At 43.9% G+C, this 25,173-nt stretch overlaps 3 protein-coding genes across 7 annotated transcripts in view; 1 reads left to right on the top strand and 2 right to left on the bottom strand.

Annotated features, from left to right (window-relative positions):
• Positions 1-21,504, bottom strand: part of ZFP57 (ZFP57 zinc finger protein) — a 35,793-nt gene extending 14,289 nt beyond the window's left edge. For 2 of the 5 annotated variants that reach the window (XR_008683234.2, XM_055405938.2), the window contains exons 1-5: positions 20,835-21,504; positions 17,221-17,296; positions 1,265-1,767; positions 691-817; positions 197-301 (exon numbers count right to left, since the gene is read on the bottom strand). Coding sequence is in view for 4 of the 5 variants with exons in the window: in XM_055405938.2 (XP_055261913.2) it covers positions 197-301; positions 691-817; positions 1,265-1,450 (418 nt within the window). In the remaining variant the exon portion in view is untranslated. Of the gene's footprint in view, positions 1-196; positions 302-690; positions 818-1,264; positions 1,768-4,172; positions 4,367-17,220; positions 17,297-20,834 lie in introns of those variants that run through there. The other 3 variants (XM_055405941.2, XM_055405942.2, XM_055405939.2) reach the window with 3 other exon arrangements.
• LOC148774156 (putative uncharacterized protein ZNRD1-AS1) lies at positions 11,196-21,882 on the bottom strand. The gene is made up of 3 exons (XM_088831254.1): positions 21,870-21,882; positions 21,660-21,784; positions 11,196-16,761 (listed from the first exon to the last, which is right to left on the bottom strand). Exons 1-3 carry the CDS (start codon positions 21,880-21,882, stop codon positions 15,982-15,984), a joined length of 918 nt encoding a protein of 305 aa, XP_088687380.1. The 3' UTR covers positions 11,196-15,981.
• On the top strand, positions 21,554-24,915 carry POLR1H (RNA polymerase I subunit H). Its single transcript, XM_055405946.2, has 5 exons — positions 21,554-21,668; positions 21,862-22,016; positions 22,255-22,355; positions 22,775-22,884; positions 24,691-24,915. The coding sequence occupies exons 2-5, from the start codon at positions 21,881-21,883 to the stop codon at positions 24,713-24,715; spliced, it is 372 nt and encodes a 123-aa protein (XP_055261921.1). The 5' UTR covers positions 21,554-21,668; positions 21,862-21,880; the 3' UTR covers positions 24,716-24,915.
• The last annotated feature ends 258 nt before the right edge of the window (positions 24,916-25,173 follow it).

The following is a 25,173-nucleotide window of genomic DNA, read 5'->3' as shown; positions in this document are numbered from 1 at the left end:
CTGAACATAGTCACTTGTCCCAAATGGCTCAGATACTCATCTTCTTGAAGCCAGGGGACTTGAGCAGATGATGTCCAGGCAGGAAGGATGCAAGCTAAGACCAGGTATACAGAGCTCTGTTCCTCTTAGGCATTTCCATCCTCCTGAAGCATGTCCTAGGCCCTTTTCACCCTCCTCTCTCCTTTGCAATTCTCACCTGAATGAAAGCCTTCTCCATTCGGGGAACAGAGATCTGCTTCCCACTGTTTCTCTTCTTGCTCAAGCTTGGCGATCAGATCTAGATTAGACAGAAAGATTCCGTCTGGGGAATGGGAAGGAGAGGAAGAACTGAGGTCCCAGGCTCAGCCCCTTCATACTTCATGGGGACAACAGGCTCCCTTCTTGCATATCTGTGGTTTAAGAGCCATAATCTGGGACACTTAAGTGCTGGGGGGAGACACACAAAAGGCCAGATTCCAACAAAGTGCTGGTACATAAGACAAATGACTCAGTAAATACTGGCTGGATGAACAGGCATATTTGCATTCTTTGAAAACATTGTTATCATATTACAAATGTTATCACTGCCTTCATGCAAGCTTTCATTTCTTCTTTCACCCTGAGCCTAGTAACGCAGATCTACCTATCCAGGGAAACCAGATGTCCTAAAGGCCTGGGACAGAGAGCTTGTGAGGAATTCCAGCCTCTTACCCACAGACATCAGGTTTCTGACAGTCTCTGATATTACATCCTGGTAGAGGACCCTCTGACTGGCATCTAGACATTTCCACTCTTCCTGGGTGAAGTTCACTGCCACATCCTCAAAGGTGACTGGCTTCTGGAAGAACAGGAGAGATTCGGGAAGTTTGTATACAGACAGACAGACATCCAGTCTAAAGGTTCAGAACACTAAGAGAAAAGGAAAACCCCAGAAGGAGGGAAGAATTAGGAAAAGACAAGTACAAAGTCAGCAACTTTAATGTATAGACAGGAAAGGAAGGGTGGAGAGGAAGGGAGAACAATGCAGGGGGAGAAGGGATGGGTATGTACTGAATACAAGTAGGAAGGATGAAAGGCTGCCACTCTGATGAATTTCAGCAAGTAATCCTTGAAGGATTCCAGGCTGGTGTTGGATCTGAAAAAAGGACTCGAAGCCCCTTCTCCTGGATGCTTTTCAGCTTGGAACCCTCTGAGATTCCAGTTGGTCTGCAGACAGGATAATGGATGAAGGAGCTGCTGAAGTCCAGGACCCGGGCCCTCCCTCCCTCTCGTTTAGTCTCCTCACCTTCACCCACGCCTTCCACCAGCACTCTCCCTTCCGGGCTTTTGGCAGACCCTCCTCAGCCACCTGAGGGAGCAGCTTCTGTACAGGTTCCACTGGCTTCAGCTGGTCAGACACCTTCTCTTCCATGCTGTCTCTTTTAAGCTTTATCCATGCCTGGTCTGGCCCACAAGGCTGACTAGGCTCCATCCTGGGGCTATCTAACTTCCAGCAACTGAGGAGATGGAGAGACCTGGCAAAGGCCTTTGCGAAAGGGTTTGAATTGGCCTCCTATGTCAAAGATATCTGCTCCAGGGGGCTATCTTCCTTTTTTGTTCTCCTGTCCAAACTCTCCTCTTTCACAACTGAGAACACCTTTGATTCCCTTCAAGCCTCAGCCACAGAGATCAGGGACCTGGTCCCCCTTGGCTCAGCAGTCACTATTCACTAACGCCAGGTTGCAGCTCTGCAGGTGTTGTCTGCCTTCGGCTTCACCCTGCTTCTAGCTGCTGCCCACCTCCAGGAACCTAAGGTCAGAGAGAAATAAAACTTATCAGCAAGAGGGGGAGTGAGAAACGGCAGCTTCCTAATTTGGTCAGGAAACACCAAGAGTTAGTTATTGAACCCCTGATTTGTACCTAAAACCTCTCAGTACTGCCTCATGAGGTAATGATTAATAACCCCATTTTAAGTAATCTAAAGTACAGAGATGCTAGGTAATGTGCTCAGGGATGCTCCCAGTCCACAGCAGAGTTAGTGTTCAAAGCCTGGACTCTATCACCAAGGACAAGATTCCCACTGTCCCAAAGCCCCCTGGCAGTATGGTATTCTGGAAAGAAAGCATATGCCTGAGGTAACCAGCCCTGGTCTGTCACAAACAGCCTTGTGCAAGTGTCTTTACTCTGATGTGGTTTTACTGGAAAAAAAGATTAAAGGAGACTCTCTAAGATCCCATCTAAGATGATTCTGTGAATTTTTAATACATACAGATGCTTGTAAAGAATGATAAGGGAGGAACTTTCCCTGTTGGCCCAGTGGTTAAAAGTCCAGGCTTGATACCTTATGGGGATCCTGCATGCCCCACAGCAGTTAGCTTAACCACCGTTAAAAAAGGGGAGGTCGGTAACAGCCCAACAACCAACACCTACACAGGGCTCCCAGGGAGCCAGCGCTGGAGCTGCAGTCCAACTGGGGAAGTTCCTACTCTGCCCAAACATGGCGGAACTCCCACATCCTCCTGCGGACTGCCACTCACCCCGCTAGGCCTCCCTCCAGATGGAATGAATGGAATGAAAAGAATGAAGACCTAAAAACCTGTTGATGTTCTTCCTTTCACTTTTTTGAAAGGTGGTAGAATTGAAAATGTCATAAAGGAAAAGGGCAAAGTAATACAGTCATATATATATATATATGAATTAACAAAAGCAGTTCCTGTCTTTTGATGGGGTGCTCATGGTTTATAACATAAATGGCATTATTTTGAGAGAAGGATAACTTAGGTATGGCATTGGGTTTTTTTTCTTTTTGCAGCTTGAGACAGTTGTAAAATAACTTAATGTAGCTTTTTACAACTGTGTGTTCTATAGTATTTTTTTCATTTGGTGAAATTTTAACTGTTAATGTTTTTGGCATTGTGCTTTGTACCATTTATTAAATAAAAAAAAAGAAAGGAAAAGGACGTTCAACAATGAAGTTAATGGGATTGCTAAAAAGAAAGCTGAGAGGAAAGGTGCATTTCCTAGGAGGTGAAGTTGGTCCCTCCCTCCCTTTGCTTCAAGCCCATCCTCAATCAAGCGGAGAGATGTTGCAGGTCTGGATTATTCTCCTACTAGCCCGTGGAACACAGTAAAAGTAACACTTCAAAAGTCTCTATAATCGTATCCTCAAAGTTCTGTCTCTTGTTTTCTCTCAGGAAAGACCCACCCTTGTAAGTCTTTTTCAAAAGCATTTGCTGGGGGTGGTGGCCAGGGGCGCTCGGTCCAGATTCTAGGCTGGTTGCCTGGTTTGGGGCGAGAGCTTGACTATGGGGTCTGAATTTCTGGCCGTTGCCGCCTGCCCCTGGCACGTTGACCTCGATAGTACTTTCTACATCTTCTCGCCCCAGAGCTCAAACCGGTTGGCCGGCTAGTGCGAGGCAGCTGGGATAACTTATGACTCTAGGCGCAGATCTGTTTATCAGTTCAGGGCCCGTCCCCGCCCTTCCAAGAACGTAAACCCTTCGAGGGAATGTGTCGCCATTTTCCAGTGCTCTGAGTCCACCCGATCTCTAACCCCAAACCCGTCCATTGTTTCCCGTAGCGATTCTGAGAACCACTGAAATCCCCAACACACCCTCCAGGCTTCGGGGGTCCCCCCTCGCCGCCCCGCTCGCCACTGCTTCAGCCACTGGAGTTCTCTGCCCTCCGGCCAGGCAGAACGACCCTCGGGCCTTCTCCCTTCTCATCCTGTCTTCGGGTCTCTGCTCGGTCCTAGCTCTGCCGGGTCAGATCGCGGGCCCACGGCGCTCACCTCCCACCACTGCGCGCCCGGCCTCGGACCCCAGCCTCGGAGGCTCCCGCGGGCAGGGACGGAGAGTTTCGCTCACGATTGCGTGGCCCGCTCCTCAATACCCACTGAACTAGTCCCGCTGACGGGAACTGCACTGCCCGATGCCCGTCTGCTCCGAAACGACGCTGCTGGGACCCCGACTTTTTCAACACGTGCTAGCAGCCCGTGCTCTTGGCGGAATGCCCAGGGAGTGAGTGATCGCTGCACCAGACCACACCCTCACTAGTCCAGGTTTCCCCAGGGGCCCCAGGGCTTGGAAACTCCACCAGGACTTAGGGGCGCGATGTCTCCCCTCGCCTGCCGAGGTCAGGGGCGGAAGATCGCGGGACAAACCTTTCACTAGCCTCCACCACCGCGAGCTCAACTCCCCGCTGCCCTTACTCACCCGCCGCTGCCGAGGACCGGGGCTCCAGGACGTGGGACTTCCGGTGGGCCAGCGGCTAGCCGCTCCAACCCAGCGCAAGTGTACCGGGCGCCCGCGACCCCGCCCCGGCCCTGCCCCGCTCTCCTCGCCGGGTTCCGCAGGCCCACCGCGTACCCTGCCCGGCTTTGCTTGTGGGACCGCCAAAGTCAAGAGTTCAAAACAATCTAGGAAGCTTAAAAGAAAAAGGAACCGCCCATCCCACTAGCCCATCCCTCCTCCCAATTGTAGCTGCTGGTCCCACCCAGGGCTAGGATCTCGTTCCCAGTCTTAATTCACTCTTGGGGGAAAAGGGATTGAATTATTTCTGATGAAAGCACACAATTGGGCAACCCGGGTGGCTCAGTGGTAAAGAATATGTTAGTAGCTCGGTCGTGTCCGACTCTTTGTGACCCCCATGGACTCTAGTCCACCAGGCTCCTCTGTCCATGGAATTCTCCAGGCAAGAATACTGGAGTGGGTTATCATTCCTTTCTCCAGGGGATCTTCCTGACCCAAGGATCAAACCCGCCTCTCCTGAACTGGCAGGCGGGTTCTTCACCACTGTAGCTGAGATGGTAAAGAATATGCCTGCAACGCAGGAGACCTGGGTTTGATCCCTGGATTGCGAAGATCCCCTAGACAAGGAAATGGCAATCAACTCCAGGAATCTTACCTGGAAAATCTCATGGATGGAGGAGCCTGGCTAAAGTCCATGTGGTCACTAAAGAATCTAACAGGATTTAGCAACCAGACAACAACAAAAACACACAATCACCAACCACCATCACCTGGAGCCCAAAGGGGAAAATGAGACCTTCATGGGCCCCCAGAAGGAGACCGGAGGCACACAGCACCTTAGAAAAGCAAAGACAAAGGGGGAGAACACACACTGTGCCTTAGACGATAGCAGCATGCATGTAGCGCAGAGCGGACCATGCCCAGGCAAGTTCTACTTCACCTTGGCTGCTTATCTGGCTTCTCAGCAATGTCTTTTTTTTTTTAATCCGTTAGACAGAAATTATATTTATTCTTTCCACTTAGTTCAGTTCAGTCGCTCAGTCGTGTCTGACTCTTTGGGACCCCATGAACCACAGCATGCCAGGCCTCCCTGTCCATCACCAACTCCCAGAGTCCACCCAAACGCAGGTCCATCAAGTCGATGATGCCATCCAACCATCTCATCCTCTATCGTCCCCTTCTCCTCCTGCCCTCAATCTTTCCTAGCATCAGTCTTTTCAAATGAGTCAGCTCTTCACATCAGGTGCCCAAAGTATTGGAGTTTCAGCTTCAACATCAGTCCTTCCAATGAACACCCAGGATTAATTAGCACTTATCATAAACCATTTTGTATCATGATAATGTTTGACATGTCACATTGGCATGGGGTTTTACAATTTACCAAAAAAACCTTGTAAACATAGCCTCCATTAAATCCTCACAAACATCTTGTGAGAGGTTGGAATTGTTACTCTGTCTTTACAGGTGAACAGGCTCAGAGATGTTGAGCCTTGCCAAAGCCCACATCTGGCTTCACTGGGACAGGAAACCAGATTCTGCTTCCAAATCTGCCCACTGGAGTCTTGACTCCTTGGTTAGTACTGGATGGTTAGCAAATGTGGTGGTGGGGGGGCTAGCTTATTTTATTTTTTTAGTATTTATTTATGTTTTTTCTTGACTTCCTACTTTTGCATTCCAGTCACCTATAATGAAAAGGACTTCTGTTTTGGGTGTTAGTTCTAGAAGGTCTTGTAGGTCTTCATAGAACTGTTCAACTTCAGCTTCTTCAGTGTTACTGGTCGGGGCATAGACTTGGATTACTGTGAATCCAAGTTTTCCTTGGAATTATGGTTTGCCTTGGAAACAAACAAACTAATAGAGTTCTGCTAAGAGAACGCACTGGTCATAGTAAACACCCTCTTCCAACAACACAAGAGAAGACTCTACACATGGACATCACCAGATGGTCGGCACCGAAATCAGATTGATTATATTCTTTGCAGCCAAAGATGGAGAAGCTCTACACAGTCAGCAAAAACAAGACCGGGACCTGACTGTGGCTCCAATCATAAACTCCTTATTGCCAAATTCAGACTGAAATTGAAGAAAGTGGAGAAAACCACTAGACCATTCAGGTATAACCTAAATCAAATCCCTTATAACTACACAGTGGAAGTGAGAAATAGATTAAGGGACTGATAGATCAGTCTCGGAGAAGGCAATGGCAAGCCACTCCAGTAGTATTGCCTAGAAAATCCCATGGATGGAAGAGACTGATAGACTGCAGTCCGTGGGGTCGCTAAGGGTCAGACATGACTGAGCGACTTCATTCACTTTTCACTTTCACACATTGGAGAAGGAAATGGCAACCCACTCCAGTGTTCTTGCCTGGAGAATCCCAGGGACGGGGGAGCCTGGTGGGCTTCCGTCTATGGGGGTCACACAGAGTCAGACACGACTGAAGTGACTTAGCAGCAGCAGCAGATCAGTCTAAATCTTAATAGATTTAAGATCTGATAGACAGAGTGCCTGATGAACTATGGATGGAGGTTCATGACATTGTGCAGGAGACAGGAATCAAGACCATCCCCAAGAAAAAGAAATGCAAAAAAGCAAAATGGCCGTCTGAGAAGGCCTTACAAATAGCCATGAAAAGAAGGGAAGTGAAAAGCAAAGGAGAAAAGGAAAGATATACCCATTTGAATGCAGAGTTCCAAAGAATAGCAAGGAGAGATAAGAAAGCCTTCCTCAGTGATCAATGCAAAGAAATAAAGGAAAACAATAGAATGGGAAAGACTAGAGATCTCTTCAAGAAAATTAGAGATACCAAGGGAACATTTCATGCAAAGATGGGCTCAACAAAGGACAGAAATGGTATGGACCTAACAGAAGCAGAAGATATTAAGAAAAGGTGGCAACAATACACAGAACTGTACAAAAAAGATCTTCATGAACCAGATAATCACGATGGTGAGATCACACACCTAGAGCCAGACATCCTGGAATGTGCAGTCAAATGGGCCTTAGGAAGCATCACTGCGAACAAAGGTAGTGGAGGTGATGGAATTCCAATTGAGCTATTTCAAATCCTGAAAGATGATGCTGTGTAAGTGCTGCACTCAATATGACAGCAAATTTGGAAAATTCAGCAGTGGCCACAGGACTGGAAAAGGTCAGTTTTCATTCCAATCCCAAAGAAAGGCAATGCCAACGAATGCTCAAACTACCGCACAATTGCACTCATCTCACATGCTAGTAAAGTCATACTCAAAATTCTCCAAGCCAGGCTTCAGCAATGCATGAACCATGAACTTCCAGATGTTCAAGCAGGTTTTAGAAAAGGCAGAGGAACCAGAGATCAAATTGCCAACATCTGCTGAATCATGGAAATAGCAAGAGAGTTCCAGAAAAGCATCTATTTCTGCTTTATTGACTATGCCAAAGCCTTTGACTGTGTGGATCACAACAAACTGGAAAATTCTGAAAGAGATGGGAATACCAGACCACCTGACCTGCCTCTTGAGAAACCTGTATGCAGGTCAGGAAGCAACAGTTAGAACTGGACATGGAGCAACAGACTGGTTCCGAGTACGTCAAGGTTGTATATTGTCACCCTACTTATTTAACTTATATGCAGAGTACATCATGAGAAATTCTGGTCTAGAAGAAGCACAAGCTGGAATCAAGATTGCTGGGAGAAATATCAATAACCTCAGATATGCAGATGACACCACCCTGTCTGAGGAGGCCTTACAAATAGCTGTGAAAAGAAGAGAAGCGAAAAGCAAAGGAGTAAAGGAAAGATATTAAGCATCTGAATGCAGAGTTCCAAAGAATAGCAAGGAGAGATAAGAAAGCCTTCCTCAGCAATCAATGCAAAGAAATAAAGGAAAACAACAGAATAGGAAAAACAAGAGATCTTTTCAAGAAAATTAAAGATATCAAGGGAATATTTCATGCAAAGATGAGCTTGATAAAGGACAGAAATGGTATGGACCTAACAGAAGCAGAAGATACTAAGAAGAGGTGGCAAGAATACACAGAAGAACTGTACAAAAAAGATCTTCACGATGAAGATAATTACGATGGCGTGATCACTCACCTGGAGCCAGACATCTTGGAATGTGAAGTCAAGTGGGCCTTAGAGAGCATCACTACGAACAAAGCTAGTGGAGGTGATCGAATTCCAATTGAGCTATTTCAAATCCTGAAAGATGATTCTGTGAAAGTACTGCACTCAATATGCCAGCAAATTTGGAAAACTCAGCAGTGGCCACAGGACTGGAAAAGGTCAGTCTTCATTCCAATCCCAAATAAAGGCAATGCCAAAGAATGCTCAAACTACCGCACAATTGCACTCATCTCACACGCTAGTAAAGTCATGCTCAAAATTCTCCAAGCCAGGCTTCAGCAATATGTGAACTTCCAGATGTTCAAGCAGGTTTTAGAAAAGGCAGAGGCACCAGAGATCAAATTGCCAACATCCGCTGGATCATGGAGAAAGCAAGAGAGTTCCAGAAAAACATCTATTTCTGCTTCTTTGACTGTGTGGATCACAATAAACTGTGGAACATTCTGAAAGAGATGGGAATATCAGAACACCTGACCTGCCTCTTGAGAAACCTGGTATGCAGGTCAGGAAGCAACAGTTAGAACTGGACATGGAACAACAGACTGGTTCCAAATAGGAAAAGGAGTACTTCAAGGTTGTATATTGTCACCCTGCTTATTTAACTTATATGCAGAGTACATCATGAGGAACGCTGGGCTGGAAGAAGCACAAGCTGGAATCAAGATTGCTGGGAGAAATATCAATAACCTCAGATATGCAGATGACACCACCCTTATGGCAGAAAGTGAAGAGGAACTAAAAAGCCTCTTGATGAAAGTGAAAGAGGAGAGTGAAAAGTTTGGCTTGAAGCTCAACATTCAGAAAACGAAGATCATGGCATCTGGTCCCATCACTTCATGGGAAATAGATGGGGAAACAGTGGAAACAGTGTCAGACTTTATTTTTTTGGGCTCCAAAAATCACTGCAGATGCTGATTGCAGCCAGGAAATTAAAAGACGCTTACTCCTTGGAAGGAAAGTTATGACCAACCTAAATAGCATATTAAAAAGCAGACACATTACTTTGCCAACCAAGGTCCATCTAGTCAAGGCTATGGTTTTTCCCGTGGTCATGTATGGATGTGAGAGTTGGACTGTGAAGAAAGCTGATCACCAAAGAATTGATGCTTTTGAACTGTGGTGCTGGAGAAGATTCTTGAGAGTCCCTTGGACTGCAAGGAGATCCAACCAGTCCATTCTAGAGGAGATCAATCCTGGGTGTTCATTGGAAGGACTGATGCTAAAACTGAAACTTCAATACTTTGGCCACCTCATGTGATGAGTTGACTCACTGGAAAAGAGTCTGATGCTAGGAGGGATTGGGGGTGGGAGGAGACGGGGACGACAGAGAGTGAGATGGCTGGATGGCATCACTGACTCGATGGACATGAGTTTGAGTGAACTCCGGGAGTTTGTGATGGACAGGGAGGCCTGGCATTCTGTGGTTCATGGGGTTGCAAAGAGTTGGACATGACTGAGCAACTGAACTGAACTAATTTTTGGCTGTACCACGTCTTTTAGTTGCAGCACTCATCATCTTTATTATTAATAGTTGCAACATGTGGAATCTAGTTCCCAGATCAGGGATCGAACCCAGTCCCCCTGCACTGAGAGCGCAGTGTCTTAGCCACTGGACCACCAGGGAAGTCCCTAGATATGTTTTAAATCTGAGTGTTCCCAAGGTACCTGAACCAGTGATCTACCTTTGCAGACAGATGATGCAGATGGGCAGGCTGAGGAGGCACCCACAAGGTCAGATGGAAATAGTAGGCTGGTGGAGATGGTGGTGGATGCAGCCTGTGTTCAGTAGCACCCCTTAGGGTTTTGGACCTGCCACCATCCTAACATGGTTACTGGGTACACTTTTCTGTTTTTGAAAAGCCGTATCAGCTTGCTACTGGGCTCCTATTGAAACTAAACACCTAACACATGGAGGCCTTTGGACACTTGCTTAATATTCACATTTGGGGGTACGTCAACTTGGACTCAAGATCTCCTGGAGTAGGACATGGCAACCAGTGTTCTTGCCTGAAGAATCCCATGGTCAGAGCAGTCTGGCGGGCTACCGTCCCTGGGGTTGCCAAGCGTCAGACATGCTATAACTTGGACTCAACTTCTGACAAAGTGGGAAGGATTTAATAATCCTCACTTGGAAATGATATATTTAAGGATGTGGCTGGCCTGGCCTCAACATCTCTACTTTATATGAAAAAGTGGCAGATATCCCTCTGGGGAAAACTTTACCCCCTACTCTGCCAACTGAAGCAGAGCTGCTGGTTCCAGGTGGCCCTTAGTTCATAGAGATTTCCCTAAATGTCTGACTCTGGTTCACTGTGGTTCAGCTAAATTCAACTCTCTCCCTGCTGATTCAGCCATTCAGTCTCATTGCCAGTGATGCAGAGCCAAAAATGGCTGTTGTCAGTCCTCCTGGTGGGCAGAACTGAAGGCCATTTCATCGCGCTCACCAATAATCCCTTTGATCAACATTCCTGTAGTTTTACTGCCTCTTGGGCTGTTGCCAACCTATTTGGTCTGCTGCTTGAAAACAAGACTGGTTAGGCATCTCTCTTTAGAGCTGGAAACTGTGGAAATAAATCATAGATGCTTATCTAACCATTCAGAAAGTTCATCCTTAGGTAGATTGATAAGGAGTCCAGGGCCCTCGAGAAAGAGAAAGAGGTCTGAGGTTCTCAAGAAGGAGAAAAGGACAAACTTTTTTTCTACAATTGCATTGTCTTAGTCAATATAACAATGTATCTTGCTCTAGGACATGTTTCTCCTTAACAAGAACCTTTTGACTAATCTTGTTATCTTAAGATGTATGTTGTGGGAGTGCGTCTGGTGAGACCCTTTACTGTAATAATGTATATAGCTTCCTTGCAAAGACTGACCCTTTACTGTAATAATGTATATAGCTTCCTTGCAAAGACTGACGAGCGGGGGCACTCTCCACCCCCTTCTTATGTCTATGTCAGAAGCTTTCTCTGTCCCTTTTTATATTTTAATAAAACTCTGCTACACAAAAGTTCTTGAGTGATCAAGCCTGGTCCCTGGTCCCGAAGCTAAATCTTCTTCTTCAGAGATCACAACTCCGACATTGTTCACCGTAAGCTCTCACCATCTGGGTCATTCAGGTGAATGCACACAGAATGAGTCTAATCTCTGATGGGGTTGACTGTAATCAAGTTGCGGATGCAAACATGTTTTGTGAACCGTCTCCCCTGCTGCCTGAGTCCACCATCACACCAGACATGGCAAGATATTCACCATCATCAACTAGGCACAAAGTAAAGGACTCAGATTTCTTTTTCAACGTTTATTTACTTACTTAATTTGGCTGCGCTGAGTCTTAGTTGTGGCACGCGGGATCTTTGATCTTTGTTGCTGCATGGCACGCGGGATCTTTAGTTGCAGCATGTGAACTCTTAGTTGCTCCATGTGGGTTCTAGTTCTCTGACCAGGGATCGAACCCAGAACCCCTGGATTGGGAGCTTGGAGTCTTAGCCACTGAACCACCAGGGAAGTCCCAGGACCCAGTTTCTGATTTGGACTTGTGACTACTGTCAAAGGTTGACTTGTCTTACCATGAGTGAGGCCACATAGCATGGGGCATTGCCCACACCTGCTCCTGGCAGATGGGATTCATTGACTCTTTGAGCCCCTCAAGGGCTGTTAGTGGTGTCTCCTGAGTGTTGAAACTTTAGGGTGCGTGTGTGCTAAGTTGCTTCTGTCGTGTTTGACTCAGTGTGACCCTACAGTCTGCAATCCACCAGGCTCCTCTGTCTATGGGCTTCTCCAAGCAAAAATACTGGAGTGGGTTGCCATGTCCTCATCCAGGGGATCTTCCAAACCCAGAGATTAAACCTGCATCACCTGTGGCTCCAGCATTGCAGACAGATATTTTTTACCCACTGAGACACTGGGGAAGCCCACACTTTAGGGTACAGTGCTGTTATTCTAGTCCAGCCTCCTCCATCCATACCACTGAAACTAATGTGTCATGCTTTTGGCTTTCCAGAAAACACAACTTTGATCTGTATAATTCTGATTTCTTTCATACATGTAAGTAGATAGATAGATGTGTGTGTGTATGTGTGTATGCACGTGCTCAGGTGTGTCCGACTCTTTGTGACTCCTTGAACTGTAGCCTACCAGGGTCCTCCATCCATGGAATTTTCTGGACAAGAATACTGGAGCAGGTTGCTATTTCCTACTCCTGGGTATCTTTCTGACCCAGGGACTGAACTCACAACTCTTGTGTATCTTGGATTGGCAGGTGCATTCTTTACCACTGTGCCACCTGGGAAGGCCTCACACAACATGACGTGCCTTTTATTGCAAAGCCACTTGACAATGGGATAATAGTCAAGGTATCAATCAATTTTTCATGTTTCCTACCATATTAGTGTTTAAAAATGCCACATATTCAGACTTATTCTAATTTGTAAGACTTTAGCTCTATTTAAAATACACCAACCTTGTACATCTTACATCCTGAGGCTCATTTTTCAAGCCACTATCACATTCATGGTTAGAGATAATATCAGGCATGCTTTAATGAGTTAAAATCTTATCTCACGTTAAGTGACTCAGTATGAGGGTTATAGTAATTATCTGCTTTGTCTCCTGCTCTGTGACCTGATAATCTCTGTTTCTATTTTGGACTTTTTTTAAAAAAAAAAAAAAAACCATATATATATATATATATTTAGCTGCATCAGGTCTTAGTTGTGGCATATAGGATCTTTGATCTTTTAGTTGCAACATGTAGAATCTAGTTCCCAGACCACGAATTGAACTCAGGCCCCCTGCACTGGGAGTGAGAAGTCTTAGCCACTGAACCACCAGCTAGTTTGGACTTTCTTAAACCCTCAACTGTTAGCTCAGCTCAGCCTAAGACTCAGAACTTGTTCGATCCTAAGTGGAGACCAATTCAATAGTTTTACAGCCTGGATCTGTCAGTGCTTCTATTCCTATTCCAGTGTTTTATCCTGAGTCTTATGACTGCTTGCTTATCCTGTTCCTTTGGTACTTTGTCCAGTTCCTTAAACAGGTTCCACTGTGCCCTGCCTGAATTCTAGCTTCTCAGGATGACTGCTATTCTCTGGTCTCTCGTTTTCTATGTACTGCATTCCTACCCTTGAATTGTTGACCTCTCTTCCTGCCAAATGCCTACTGGGTCTTCTGCTGTTGTTGGCACCTTCTTCTACTCATTCCACCCTTTACAGTTCATTGGATATAGCCACATGGAGCTCTCTGCTGATGACTCAGCAGAAAGGGATTTGGTGGACTGATGGGCACTGAAGCCAGAAAGGAGGGAGCCAGTATAAACTTTCTAAGAGACTTCACTATGAAGGTGTTCAAATAAATAGCATAGTAGCTTATGAATTATTTTTTTACATTTTCAATTAAAAATTTTTTTTTTGGTCGTGCCACTTAGCTTTTGGGATTTTAGTTTCCTGACCAGGACCTCAGCAGTGACAGCACAGAGTCTTAACTACTGAACTGCCAGGAAATTCCTGCACATAGAAGCTTATTTAGATGGGCGAGATTTGAGTACATTTACAGGTCAAAAGGATGGTCCAGCAGTGAATATCTTCATGGTAAACAATTACCAACAGCTATGTATCAGGTCACTTTTCTATCCCACTCAACTCAAAGGGTTTATCATTACCCTAGTGATTTGGATTTCTAAGTCTTTTGCTTCTTGCATGCTGATGATCTACATTTTTGTAAGATATATAATCTAAAACTGTGACATGAGGATGGAAGATCAGAGAACAATAGGACAAAAAAAGTCTGCATGAAGCAAAGTAGGTAGGTAGGAATAAGATTTTGGTAGGTGTCCTGGTCACATTCCAAAAGGAGCAAGGGGAGGGCTAGTTCCTGAACCCAATTTAAGCAACTTCAATCACCTCATTTCCACACAGAAGTTGCCTATAGTAATTTTTTAATCTCTTTGTGGGATTAAGGAGCATCTCAAATATAAAGGAAACTAAACTGATACTAATGTAAGTGATCTATTATACCTACAAATATTGTTAAAGACAAAAAACAGACTGTGGGGTTGAGGTCTAACATAGGAGTTATATTTATCTAGCACCATGCTGTACAATATGGTGGTCACTTGCCACATGTAGCAATTTTAAATCAATGCAAATGAAATAAAATGAAAAATTCAGTCCCTCAGTTGCAGTAGCCACATTTCAAATGCTCGGTAGCCACAGGTGGGAAACCGCTACTGTATTGAAGAGCAAAGCTATAGAAGAGTGACATCACCACAGAAAGTCTATTGGACAGTGCTGATCTAGCAATATCTGTGGTAAAGGGTGTCCTGCTGATACAAAAGGGTGGGCATCAGGACGATCACAACTTAAGTGTAATATTCCTTAGGCCATCCAGTTTCCATTTTTTGGCTTCTCTACTCACCAATTCTGAACCCCAAATTTACCAACTTTTGGAAGGACATCAATTTGAGAGAAGGTGAGTTGGGTTACCTCTGAGTGAATCCAAACATTGGGAACGTCTTGTTTAAGTAGGTGATAGAAACTGACAAAATATGGAGCTGGCAGAAATACGAGAGATTACTACACTTTATACTCTGACCTTCTTCCTCACTCTGCTCACCTATGTTAGATGCCCCTCCTCTGTACACACCTAGACATACCTCTGTCATAACCCTATTTGATTATCTGTTTGTAGAGTGATCTATGCCATTAGCTGTAAACCAGCCAAGAGCAAGGATTTCTCTTAACTCATCTCAGTAACTAACAATGCTTAGCACATAGGAGGTTCTCAAAATTAAGTTTTTCATACAAATAAATGACATGGTATAAGTTAGACTTTCAGGGCCTGGTTAGTAGTTCCCTGATAAAGATATGAATAAAAAACAAAATAACTGCATGGTGACCTACAGCAATCTCAAGATAACCTTTGAGGCTGAGGGTAGGAGGAATGGAAGAGGCAGATTAGAACAATTCCTTATTCACCATATTTGCCCAACCCAGGTCTTTCCAAATGGAAAACCCAATTTTATGAAATATCTGATACATCCTAATGTTTCACAAAAATGAAATCCTCTTATAAATGCTGCTGCTGCTGCTGCTGCTGCTAAGTCACTTCAGTCGTGTCCAACTCTGTGTGACCCCATAGACGGCAGCCCACCAGGCTCCCCTGTCCCTGGGATTCTCCAGGCAAGAACACTGGAGTGGGTTGCCATTTCCTTCTCCAATGCATGAAAGGAAACGTGAAAGTGAAGTCGCTCAGTTGTGCCCAACTCTTAGCGACCCCATGGACTGCAGCCCACCGGGCTCCCCCGTCCATGGGATTTTCCAGGTGAGAGTACTGGAGTGGGGTGCCATTGCCTTCTCTGTTATAAATGCTAGGAACTATTATTTTCCAACTTTACAGATTAGGAGTGAACATCAAAAAGGATAAGCAACTTGAACACAAGACAATGAAAAATAGCCAAGCTAGTTTTAAACTCCAGAACTATCTGACACTTCTATATAAATGAGACATGTCACTGAACCCTGTGAAAGAGAACCAGCATTTAAAAAAGTGTGTGTCGGGGGAGGGGGTAGTTACTCAGTTTTCCTGGGTCTCTCTCATGTATATATGTTATTAAACTTTTGATTTTCTCCTGTTTAAAAAATAAAGGTTCACTTAAGAGACATGATCTAATCATGAAAGCACTAAATCTTTTATTTTTCCTATTTGACTTCTCAAAAAGGGCGGCATAGTTAAGAATCTTCTTTGAAGTGGCTTGGTAATTGTGTTGTTTTCTTCTCTATTCTGAGACTTTTCCATCAGAACATTCACTTTAATCTGACTGCTATTGCATGGCTGGAAAAGTGGATATGCAATAACACTTTCATACTCTTTTATCTCTTTCTTTATGCTCTTTATGCTCTTACACTTCTCACGGGCAGGAGGCTGGCTCTGGTCTTTTCTCAAGATTCCTTCCTTGAGTTTTTGCTCTACAAGTTCTCTCCCTCGAAGCATGCGTTCCTGGTGATCTTTAATCTGCATCTGTTCTCTCTTATATACCTGCTTTCTTCTCTGTGTGTTCTGGATGCCATGCTCTTCTGGCACAATTCTGGGAAATTTTATTTCACTAGAGTGTTGTGGTAATTGTTTAAATGTTTTACTCTTAAACTCTCTGACCTGTTCACCTCGATGTATGTACCTTTCTATGTGTTTCATTTCTCTCTCAGGTAGCAAATAATACCGTTTTTGTCTCTCTAGACTTTGGGTTTTTTGTCCCTCCAATCTCTTCTTGATTTCACTGTCTTTCTCTTGTTCTTTCACCGTTTCCATTATTTTTTTATTATAATAAGACTCTGCTTTGGCAAGCCAGTAGTCAAGGGAAAGCCCTTGCTCCCTACAGAGTATTTCATACTCCTCTTGATATTTTTGAATTATCAGTTGTTTTGCTTCTGATGTATGTACGCCACCTAAATTCTGTCAAGGTGAGGTGCAGAATTTTGTAATATGACCATCTTTTTTTTTTTTTTTTATGACCATCTTTTTACTTTGAACACATTTAAACAGGAGCCTATTCTCACTACTGACACCAAGAAAGGACCATGGTGGGAGTGGGGGTGGGGGAAGAAAGGACCACGGTCTTTCATTAACTTTGGAGTAACAGGGATTTACTTCCATCACTCCTAGGTGAGTCTGCAAGCTCTCAGAGTTGGTGTTCTTACCACCAAAATCAATAACTAGTTGGTTTTTTTTTTTAAATAGTGTTAGCAGTTTTGAAAATAATACTTTGTTTTACAAGTAAAGATTTAGCTGGAAAATATTTGCCAGTGAGTATACATTACCGCAAAGTGTCACTTGGCTGGCAGTAGGATTTTAAACCTAACTCTCCTTCTTCTAATCTTTTCAAACCGTATGATGTTAGGATGATTTATTTACCAATATTTTTTTCTCCAGTGGAGAATGTTGACCTGCAGCAATCCTAGGGTCTTTTGATGCTTTAGCCCAGGCCAATCTATAAGATAAAAAAAGGGAAAATAGAAGGTGGGAGATGTCAAAACAAATTTGCTCTCATATCAACTGAATCAAAAGAACCCAACTGTTTTGGCCAAGGCCAAGGGTATTTCCCTCAGAAAGAAAACACCTGGGAACAGGTAGGACTACAGCAGGGCCATTTTCTGATGAGAAACCATGACATTCCTATGGTGATAAATAATGAATACTCTTTTAAAAATAAGAATATATAAATAAGAGTGTACAGTCATCCCTCAGTATTTGTGGACCACCCTCCCCACCAATGTCCCTTGGTTCCAGGACCTGCTTCCTCCAGATACCAAAATCCATGTGCTAATCCCTTATATAAAATGATATCATATCTGCATATAACCTTGGCACACCCTCCCATATAAATTATCTCTCAATTACTTATAATACCTACTACAACGTAAATAGTTGTAAATACAATGTAAATACTGTGTAACAGTTGCCACTAAGTGGCAAGTTCAAATTTGGCTTTTGGGAACTTTCCATAATTTTGTTTTCCTGAGTATTTTCCATCCACAATTGAATCTGTGGAGGGCTAACTGTAATCCTCTCGTATAAACTTAAAAACATACTTCTCCTGTGGACTCAACATGAACCATTCTGAATCTTGCACCAGGGACTGGGCCTGGGAAGAGGCAGGCTCCTTGGTGAAGTGTTGCCCAAGCACATTTACGACATACTGCTCAGTCGGGCTTCCTCCTTTGTCTTCTGGGGTAAGTCTAGACTTCGGTGTTGTCAGTTCATTCTCTTTGTAAAGCTTCTTGAGCCGGGCCCTCTCTGCCTCTATTACCACATACAGCATCTCTGCCCTATAATCCTTTGTTCTGAAATTCTATTCCTATTTGTTCACTCTCTGCTTGCCTGCCTTATTCTACCAGTCATTCTTCAACCTAAATCCACTGAGACTATTCCCTGTTGATCCACTAGGGATGAGAGTCTGGGGTCACTCTGGGTTTATTTATAGGACAGGCTGATGGCAACGCAAGTGAAGACTACCAACTTTTTGTGTGTTATCTCTGGTCTAATCTGAGTTTACTGTGAGGTCATATTTAAGCCACTAAGGATGCCTGGCATCTCATCCCTGTGCCTTTATTTATACCATTTATGGTTTACATAGCATGGGCTGTGAAGCCTTACAGGGCTATGCCTGAATATTAATTCCACCATTTCCCAGGTGTGTGACTCAGGGCAGGTAGCTCAGTCTCTCTCTAAATCAGTTTCCTCATCTATAAAAATTTGCTTCTTGGAGTTATAAAGAACAAATGAGAATTAAAGATCCTGGTATAATGCTTTACATATTGTAAGTTCTCAATAAATGGCAGTTGTCCATCCTCCTCAGGTCAAGGCTTGACCATAAAATCTTCCCAGTCTTCTCTATGTAACAGCAATTTTTGCCTCCCTATGAATACAATATTTTTTACTTCTGCAACTCATTTGAAAATCAATCCTGGTTTCCACAGTGATATCTGTATCCATATATCACTTTTAACATTTTGATGCTGCAATTCACTCATAGAGTAGGAGCTATAAATTTTTTATCTACAAATATAGAAATCTATCATATTAGAAAGGATCTGATATCAAATATTGGATCTCACTAATCTCTTGGGCATACTCTAACTTGCCTGACTACATACACTTATTTTGAAATTTTAAAAAATATGACCACCTTACTTTTATTTCTGTGTACACAGTACCTAGCACAGTACCTAACATTAGAGTCAGTAATCCCATGTTCTCAAAATTAATGATTTGTTGATTGGTGATTATCCTCACCACAGAATATGATCATCTTCCTCTCTTACATTCCGCATAATACTGTATCTTTTTATTGAAACATTTAATAAATAGTCCTCTTTGAAGTATACAGGTATATCTGTTGTATATGCCTTTCCTGGGCTCTCACATTTTGTCCTGTAAGTGTATTTTCATTGCATTCTAATTATTTATTTGTATTCCTTAAGGTCAGAGACACAGTTTTTAGCTTGACAGCCACAACTTCAGCTCAAAGACTGGCATATGTACTTAATAAATACAAACGGAACAGACTGTTGAGCTTTTGTTGGGAAAGAGTCATGCCTTATAATGCTTACTTTACTGCATTAGGACAGTATTCAACTCATTGTGGATCTTCACTGAGTTTTGTCATTGCAGCCATGAAATTAAAAGACGCTTACTCCTTGGAAGGAAAGTTATGACCCACCTAGAGAGCATATTAAAAAGCAGAGACATTACTTTGTCAACAAAGGTCCGTCTAGTCAAGGCTACGGTTTTTCCAGTGGTCATGTATGGATGTGAGAGCTGGACTGTGAAGAAAGCTGAGCACTGAAGAATTGATGCTTTTGAACTGTGGTGTTGGAGAAGACTCTTGAGAGTCCCTTGGACTGCAAGGAGATCCAACCAGTCCATCCTAAAGAAGACCAGTCCTGGGTGTTCATTGGAAGGACTGATGTTGAAGCTGAAACTCCAATACTTTGGCCACTTCATGCGAAGAGCTGACTCATTTGAAAAGACCCGGATGTTGGGAAAGATTGAGGGCAGGAGGATAAGGGGACGACAGAGGATAAGATGGTTGGATGGCATCACCGACTCAATGGACATGAGTTTGGGTAGACTCCGGGAGTTGGTGATGGACAGAGAGGCCTGGCGTGCTGCGGTTCATGCGGTCGCAGAGAGTTGGATACAACTGAGCAACTGAACTGATACTGAAAGGGAAAGCTGGACTAATCTCAATTTCTATTTTCAAAGGAGACAGACACACAGAGAAGAGAGAATAAAAACTTGCCTGCCATCATGGGCTCAGCAGACATCTCCTTGTAAGACAAATTATTATGGGGCTTGTCACTTTCTAGTAGCTTGCTCAGCGTTTTAACCCTCTCACTAGTTTGTGTGTTTCCATTATCGCAGAGAGTAGCGGATCAAAACCTTTCTCTAGGAGAGACCACAGCTGGTTCTCTTTCAAACAGAAGAAAATAGTGATGGCTCCAGAACTGTCTTACACAAGCAGCTTAGCACAGCTAAGAGGTTAAGAGGGGGTGGATGGACTGGGAGAGAACTAAGAAACTCATCTAGAAGCTGTCCCTTCAGGATGACAAGATTCTACACTTTAGATTGTAGGTTCCAGACGAATTAAAATAGCAAGACTTTTAAGACACTTGTCCTCATGTTTCAAAAGATCAGGGATGTCAACTCTCCATCTAATGGATGCAATGATGATGTAGAGCTGGTCGGATGGGAGGCGGGGGACAAAGTGGAAGGGGTCCGCAGCTGAAAGCAAACCTCGACAGTCTTCCTCACAAGGCTGCTCCCTTGACTAATGCTAACCTCCCTCATCTGACAAGCATCTAAAAAGGAAGGAGTCCCAATCTCTTCTGGTCCAATACCTCCAAAGTCTTGAGCCCCTTCCTAAGTGTCCTACTTCATCCCTGCTTCCTTTCATTCCTAGTGACTAGGCATTCCTCTTCCGCCTTCACCCTTTCCACTTCATGCTCCGTAAGAGGTCGACTCACCACTTCCAAAGGCCCAGTTCATTTCAGTCACTCAGTCGTGTAGGGACTCTTTTTTGCGATCCCATGGACTGCAGCACGCCAGGCTCCCCTGTCCATCACCAACTCCTGGAGCTTGCTCAAACTCACGTCCATCGAGTCGGTGATGCCATCTAACCATCTCATCCTCTGTCCTCCCCTTCTCCTCCAGTCTTCAATCTTTCCCAGCATCAGGGTCTTTTCAAATGAGTCAGTTCTTCGCATCAGGTGGCCAGAGTATTGGAGTTTCAGCTTCAGCATCAGTCCTTCCAGTGAATATTCAGGACTTATTTCCTTAAGGCTTGACTGGTTTGATCTCCTTGCAGTCCAAGGGACTCTCAAGAGTCTTCTCCAACACCACGGTTAAAAAACATCAATTCTTCGTCGCCAAGGGCCCAGCACTCGAGCCAGGCGGTGCTCTGCAGAGCGCCCTTGCTTGCATCGCGAGGTCCGAGGAGCGCTAGAATTGTAACTCCCAGAATGTTTCGCTTTAAAAAAAAAAAAAATACAAAAAACTCAGGAACAGAGGAAGTTGTAGTTCCCAGAACTGGGTATTGAGGGGGAAAACAACTGGAGGCTCAGCTTTAATCACCTGTTTTCTTATCCAACGTCACAAAACCAGCCTGAAGGTAGCGCTACAACCTTCCTTCAGAGAGGTTCTCCCTCCGGGGACCAAGTTTGCGACTAATTATGACGTAACAACCAATCGACAGGCCGGACGACGCGGCGCTCTAGCCCTCCCTGCTCTCGCTAGTCCGCTGCCGCGTAGAGCCGGCGTTCTAGCTCGCCGAATTGTCTTCCTCTTCTCGCCTGTCCCAGGTAAGTCCCCAAGTCGAAGTACCGGAGCGTGGCTTGGAATTCTGGATATATGGGCTCCTTGGTCTTAGAGGCACAGGCGTACGTGGGAGAAGGACTCGGGTTCTGTATGCTTAGGTCTAGGGACAGAATAGGAATGACCCTTCAGTGGGGAGGGAGCTACTGTCTTTTGTTAGCTATCTCCTCTCCTTCCCAGTCCTCGACCACCCTCCGTCATGGACCTCGCCGGCATCTGCTCCAGCTTTCAGTCGGATCTGGACTTCTGTCCTGATTGCGGCTCGGTCCTGCCTCTGCCCGGGACTCAGGATGCGGTCGCCTGTACCCGCTGTGGCTTCTCCATCAACGTTCGAGGTAAGGGTTTTGTACTCAGCGACCGCGGCAGAGGGCCCAGCGTGAAAGGGCCAGTGGCTTGAGGACCCTAATATCGGTTGGATTGAAGAGGCGGACCCTGAAGCAGGGAATCAGGCACTTTTGGCCTTGGGTCGAAACCTGAAGGGAAGAATATAAGGCCTCCTGTCCTAATCGAGAGGGAGTTATGGGTGTCAGCCCTCCTTGCTGTCTCCACAACCAGTTCTTACTGCTTGCGCAGACTTTGAGGGGAAGATTGTGAAGACCTCAGTTGTGTTTAACAAACTGAGGACAGCCATGCCTTTGTCGATGGAGGAAGGACCTGAGTTCCAGGGACCCGTGGTGAGTGAATTACATCGAGGACTGGCCCCATCAGAGGAGGGTGGGAAAGAAACGGAGGGGCGATTGCTCAGATTTGGAGAGTTTTGTACCCAATTCCAAGAGGGAAGGGTGTGTGCTGTGCTGAGTCGTGTCTGACTCTTTGCCACCCCGTGTACTGTAGCCTGCCAGGCTCCTCTATCCATGGAATTTTCCAGGTAAGAATACAGGAGCGGATTGCCATTTCCTCCTCCAGGGCATCTTCCCGAGCCAGGGATGGAACACGCGTCTGCAGCATTGACAGGCGGATTCTTTACCACTGCGCCCGTGGGAAGTCCTCTAAGAGGGAGAGGGGTCTTTAAAACATCAGAGTCTGGGGAGTGTGACAGCCCGATGTCTGTGAGCGGAAAGGGAGATTATTAATCCCACCAGTTGCTTCCCAGGTTGACAGGCGCTGCTCTCGATGTGGGCACGAGGGAATGGCATACCACACCAGGCAGATGCGATCAGCCGATGAAGGGCAGACTGTCTTCTACACCTGTACCAACTGCAAGTGCGTATCCTTTCCCTCCTCTCTGCCCTTTCTCAGTCTATTTGCGACCTAAACGAATCCAGTGATTTACTTTTTGTACTGAATGAACAGTTGTGTTCTTTGGTCCCATCCCTCTCCTGTACAGTTGAAGTAACAGGGAAACTTGTAGTCGTTTTTTATTTTAGAAAATTACACTTATCCTTTTTATACTTGGTGAATTAAACCTTTTAAGATATTTAAAAGGACAGAAAAAAATACAGAAGGCAAATGTAGCTTGATGATCTGGGTGTTACTGTTGCATCTTCCACTATACTCAAGGTCGTTTTACTTCGGTGAGAATTAGTCATAGGTGATTTAAAGAACATGATTCTCTGAATAGTTTGAGAACTCCCCTTTGTCTTTGGTGTTCTGTGGTTTCACTACAGTGTATCTGGATGTGGCTTTCTTTTGTTTATCATGTTTAGGATTTGTTGGGCTTTCTGAAAGTAAAGATTGATTTTTTTTTTCTTTTCCATCAACCTTGGAAAATTATCTGCCATATCTCATTGAATATTGCCTTTACCTATGTTCTCACATTCTGGAGTTTTAATTAATTAGTTATTTATTAGAGTTTACCCACTACTCCATTTCTCTCACCCTTTCATAATTTTCCATCTATTTTCTTTTTATATTGCTTCTGGGTAAATTCTTCTAGTCTTTCTTCCACATCACTGATTCTGTCTTCAGTTTATGTCAGTTATTGTTACTTAAAAAAATTTTTTTTTGAGTTCTGCTTATTTTTCAAGTCTCCTCAATTATTTTTAATAATTCATGATTGTTTAATCCTAAATTATTCTTTTAATTCTTACATGTATTATATTTAAATATATTAAGCATGATATTTATATTCTGTGGGTCTGATGCTGCCATTATTCCTGCAGACTTTCTCATGGTGCTTTTTTTGTTTTGTAATTTTTTAATATAAGCTCAGATTTTCTAAAATTTGGACTATGGAATTCTTTGAGGCCTGGAGTGAAACTATATTCGTAGCATGTGTGTTCCTCTTCAGGTGCCTTGAAGCACTACCAAGATGGAATGACTTTAAATAAATTCTCAGCTTCATGTGTTTTGTAGCAAATAGGTAGTATGGATTTGGGCTGCAAATCCAATGTAAGGCAAGCTTTGGGTTAGAAATTCTAGAGGGAATTTTTTTTTTTTTTCCTCCCTCTACCTAGTGAGACAGTCAAATTCTTCTGCAGAGTTGGATTTTTTTTTTCTTGTTCACTTTTATACACAGGTGTAGCCCTTTGGGGGTTTCAAACTTATTCAGAGTATCTCCTATCAGACATTGTAGGATTGTCTCTGGTTCGCTCATGTGGCTATCACAACAGCAAGGGCATCAGCGTACCAAGGGCTTCAGTTTTAACATACCTGTCTAGATTCCTAGTTTTATATACTTTCACTCATTGTGAAGATTGCCTTTACTTTCTTGCCTTCTCATCAATGGCTTAAAAATATTTATAGTTAGGAATGCCTTTGGGGAGTATTTATCAGCCTGACCTATTTATTAACATTTTTTTTAAATGACCAGTTTTTCATTTTTATGAGGTCTAGTTTATCCTTTTTTATGGCTAGTGCTTTTTGTTTTCCTAAGAAATCTTGACATAATCCATAATTTGCAAGATACATTTTTAATCCCAGCATTTTTAATTGTCTTGAATTTGTGGAGGTTTGTTTAGGGGAGCTAGTCCTCTATGGTCATAAATGAAAGTCCTTCCTTGATTATTTCTTTCATCATACACTGCCTCTGCCTTTGGTCAAATATAACAGTCCTTTCTTTCTCTATAGGTTCCAAGAGAAGGAAGATTCTTGATTTTTTTTCTGAGAGACTCAACAATCCTTTTCTTACTTGGAAGCTGAAGGATATTGTGTTCTTAGGTCCTTTGTCCATGTCCCGATTGCATTGTTCTGCTCGCAGAGGAAAAGCAGATAATCGTGTGTGGATTACTATTGTCCCCAGAGTACTCCTACCCTAATTGAGTGTCCTTATTAAAGTTATATTTTTCTATAAGAGCCAGACATATGTATGTTATTTATAATCTATCTTGTTCCAAAAGATATTTATATTAGCTTAGAGAGATATATTCATTCTCTCAACAAATATATCACTGACAAAAAGGGAATACAAATTAGTACAGCAGAAAGAAAAAGGGTGAAAAAAATAAAAAACAAGGATAAAAAAATGGAGCCAAGAATGAGGCTAATAACATAAAAAGGCAATTATAAGTATTCCCTCATTATCTAAATCTTATTCAGTTCCTGAGTTTAGGG

This window comes from Moschus berezovskii, chromosome 23 (genome assembly GCF_049115385.1).
Source record: "Moschus berezovskii isolate FMDL1 chromosome 23, NW_MosBer_1.0, whole genome shotgun sequence".
NCBI classification, from domain to species: domain Eukaryota; kingdom Metazoa; phylum Chordata; class Mammalia; order Artiodactyla; family Moschidae; genus Moschus; species Moschus berezovskii.
Note: the sequence above shows the minus strand (reverse complement) of the source record. Positions and strands in the feature narration are given on the sequence as shown.

Bases quoted from the DNA above. Each gene is read 5' to 3' on its own strand.
- POLR1H (XM_055405946.2), top strand. From the start codon at position 21,881: ATGGACCTCGCCGGCATCTGCTCCAGCTTTCAGTCGGATCTGGACTTC. The intron at 22,017-22,254 runs GTAAGGGTTTTG...CTGCTTGCGCAG, and splicing joins CTTCTCCATCAACGTTCGAG to ACTTTGAGGGGAAGATTGTG. The intron at 22,356-22,774 runs GTGAGTGAATTA...GTTGCTTCCCAG, and splicing joins CTGAGTTCCAGGGACCCGTG to GTTGACAGGCGCTGCTCTCG.
- LOC148774156 (XM_088831254.1), bottom strand. The intron at 16,762-21,659 runs GCGAGAAGAGGA...TCACCTTGACAG, and splicing joins TGGGGACTTACCTGGGACAG to AATTTAGGTGGCGTACATAC.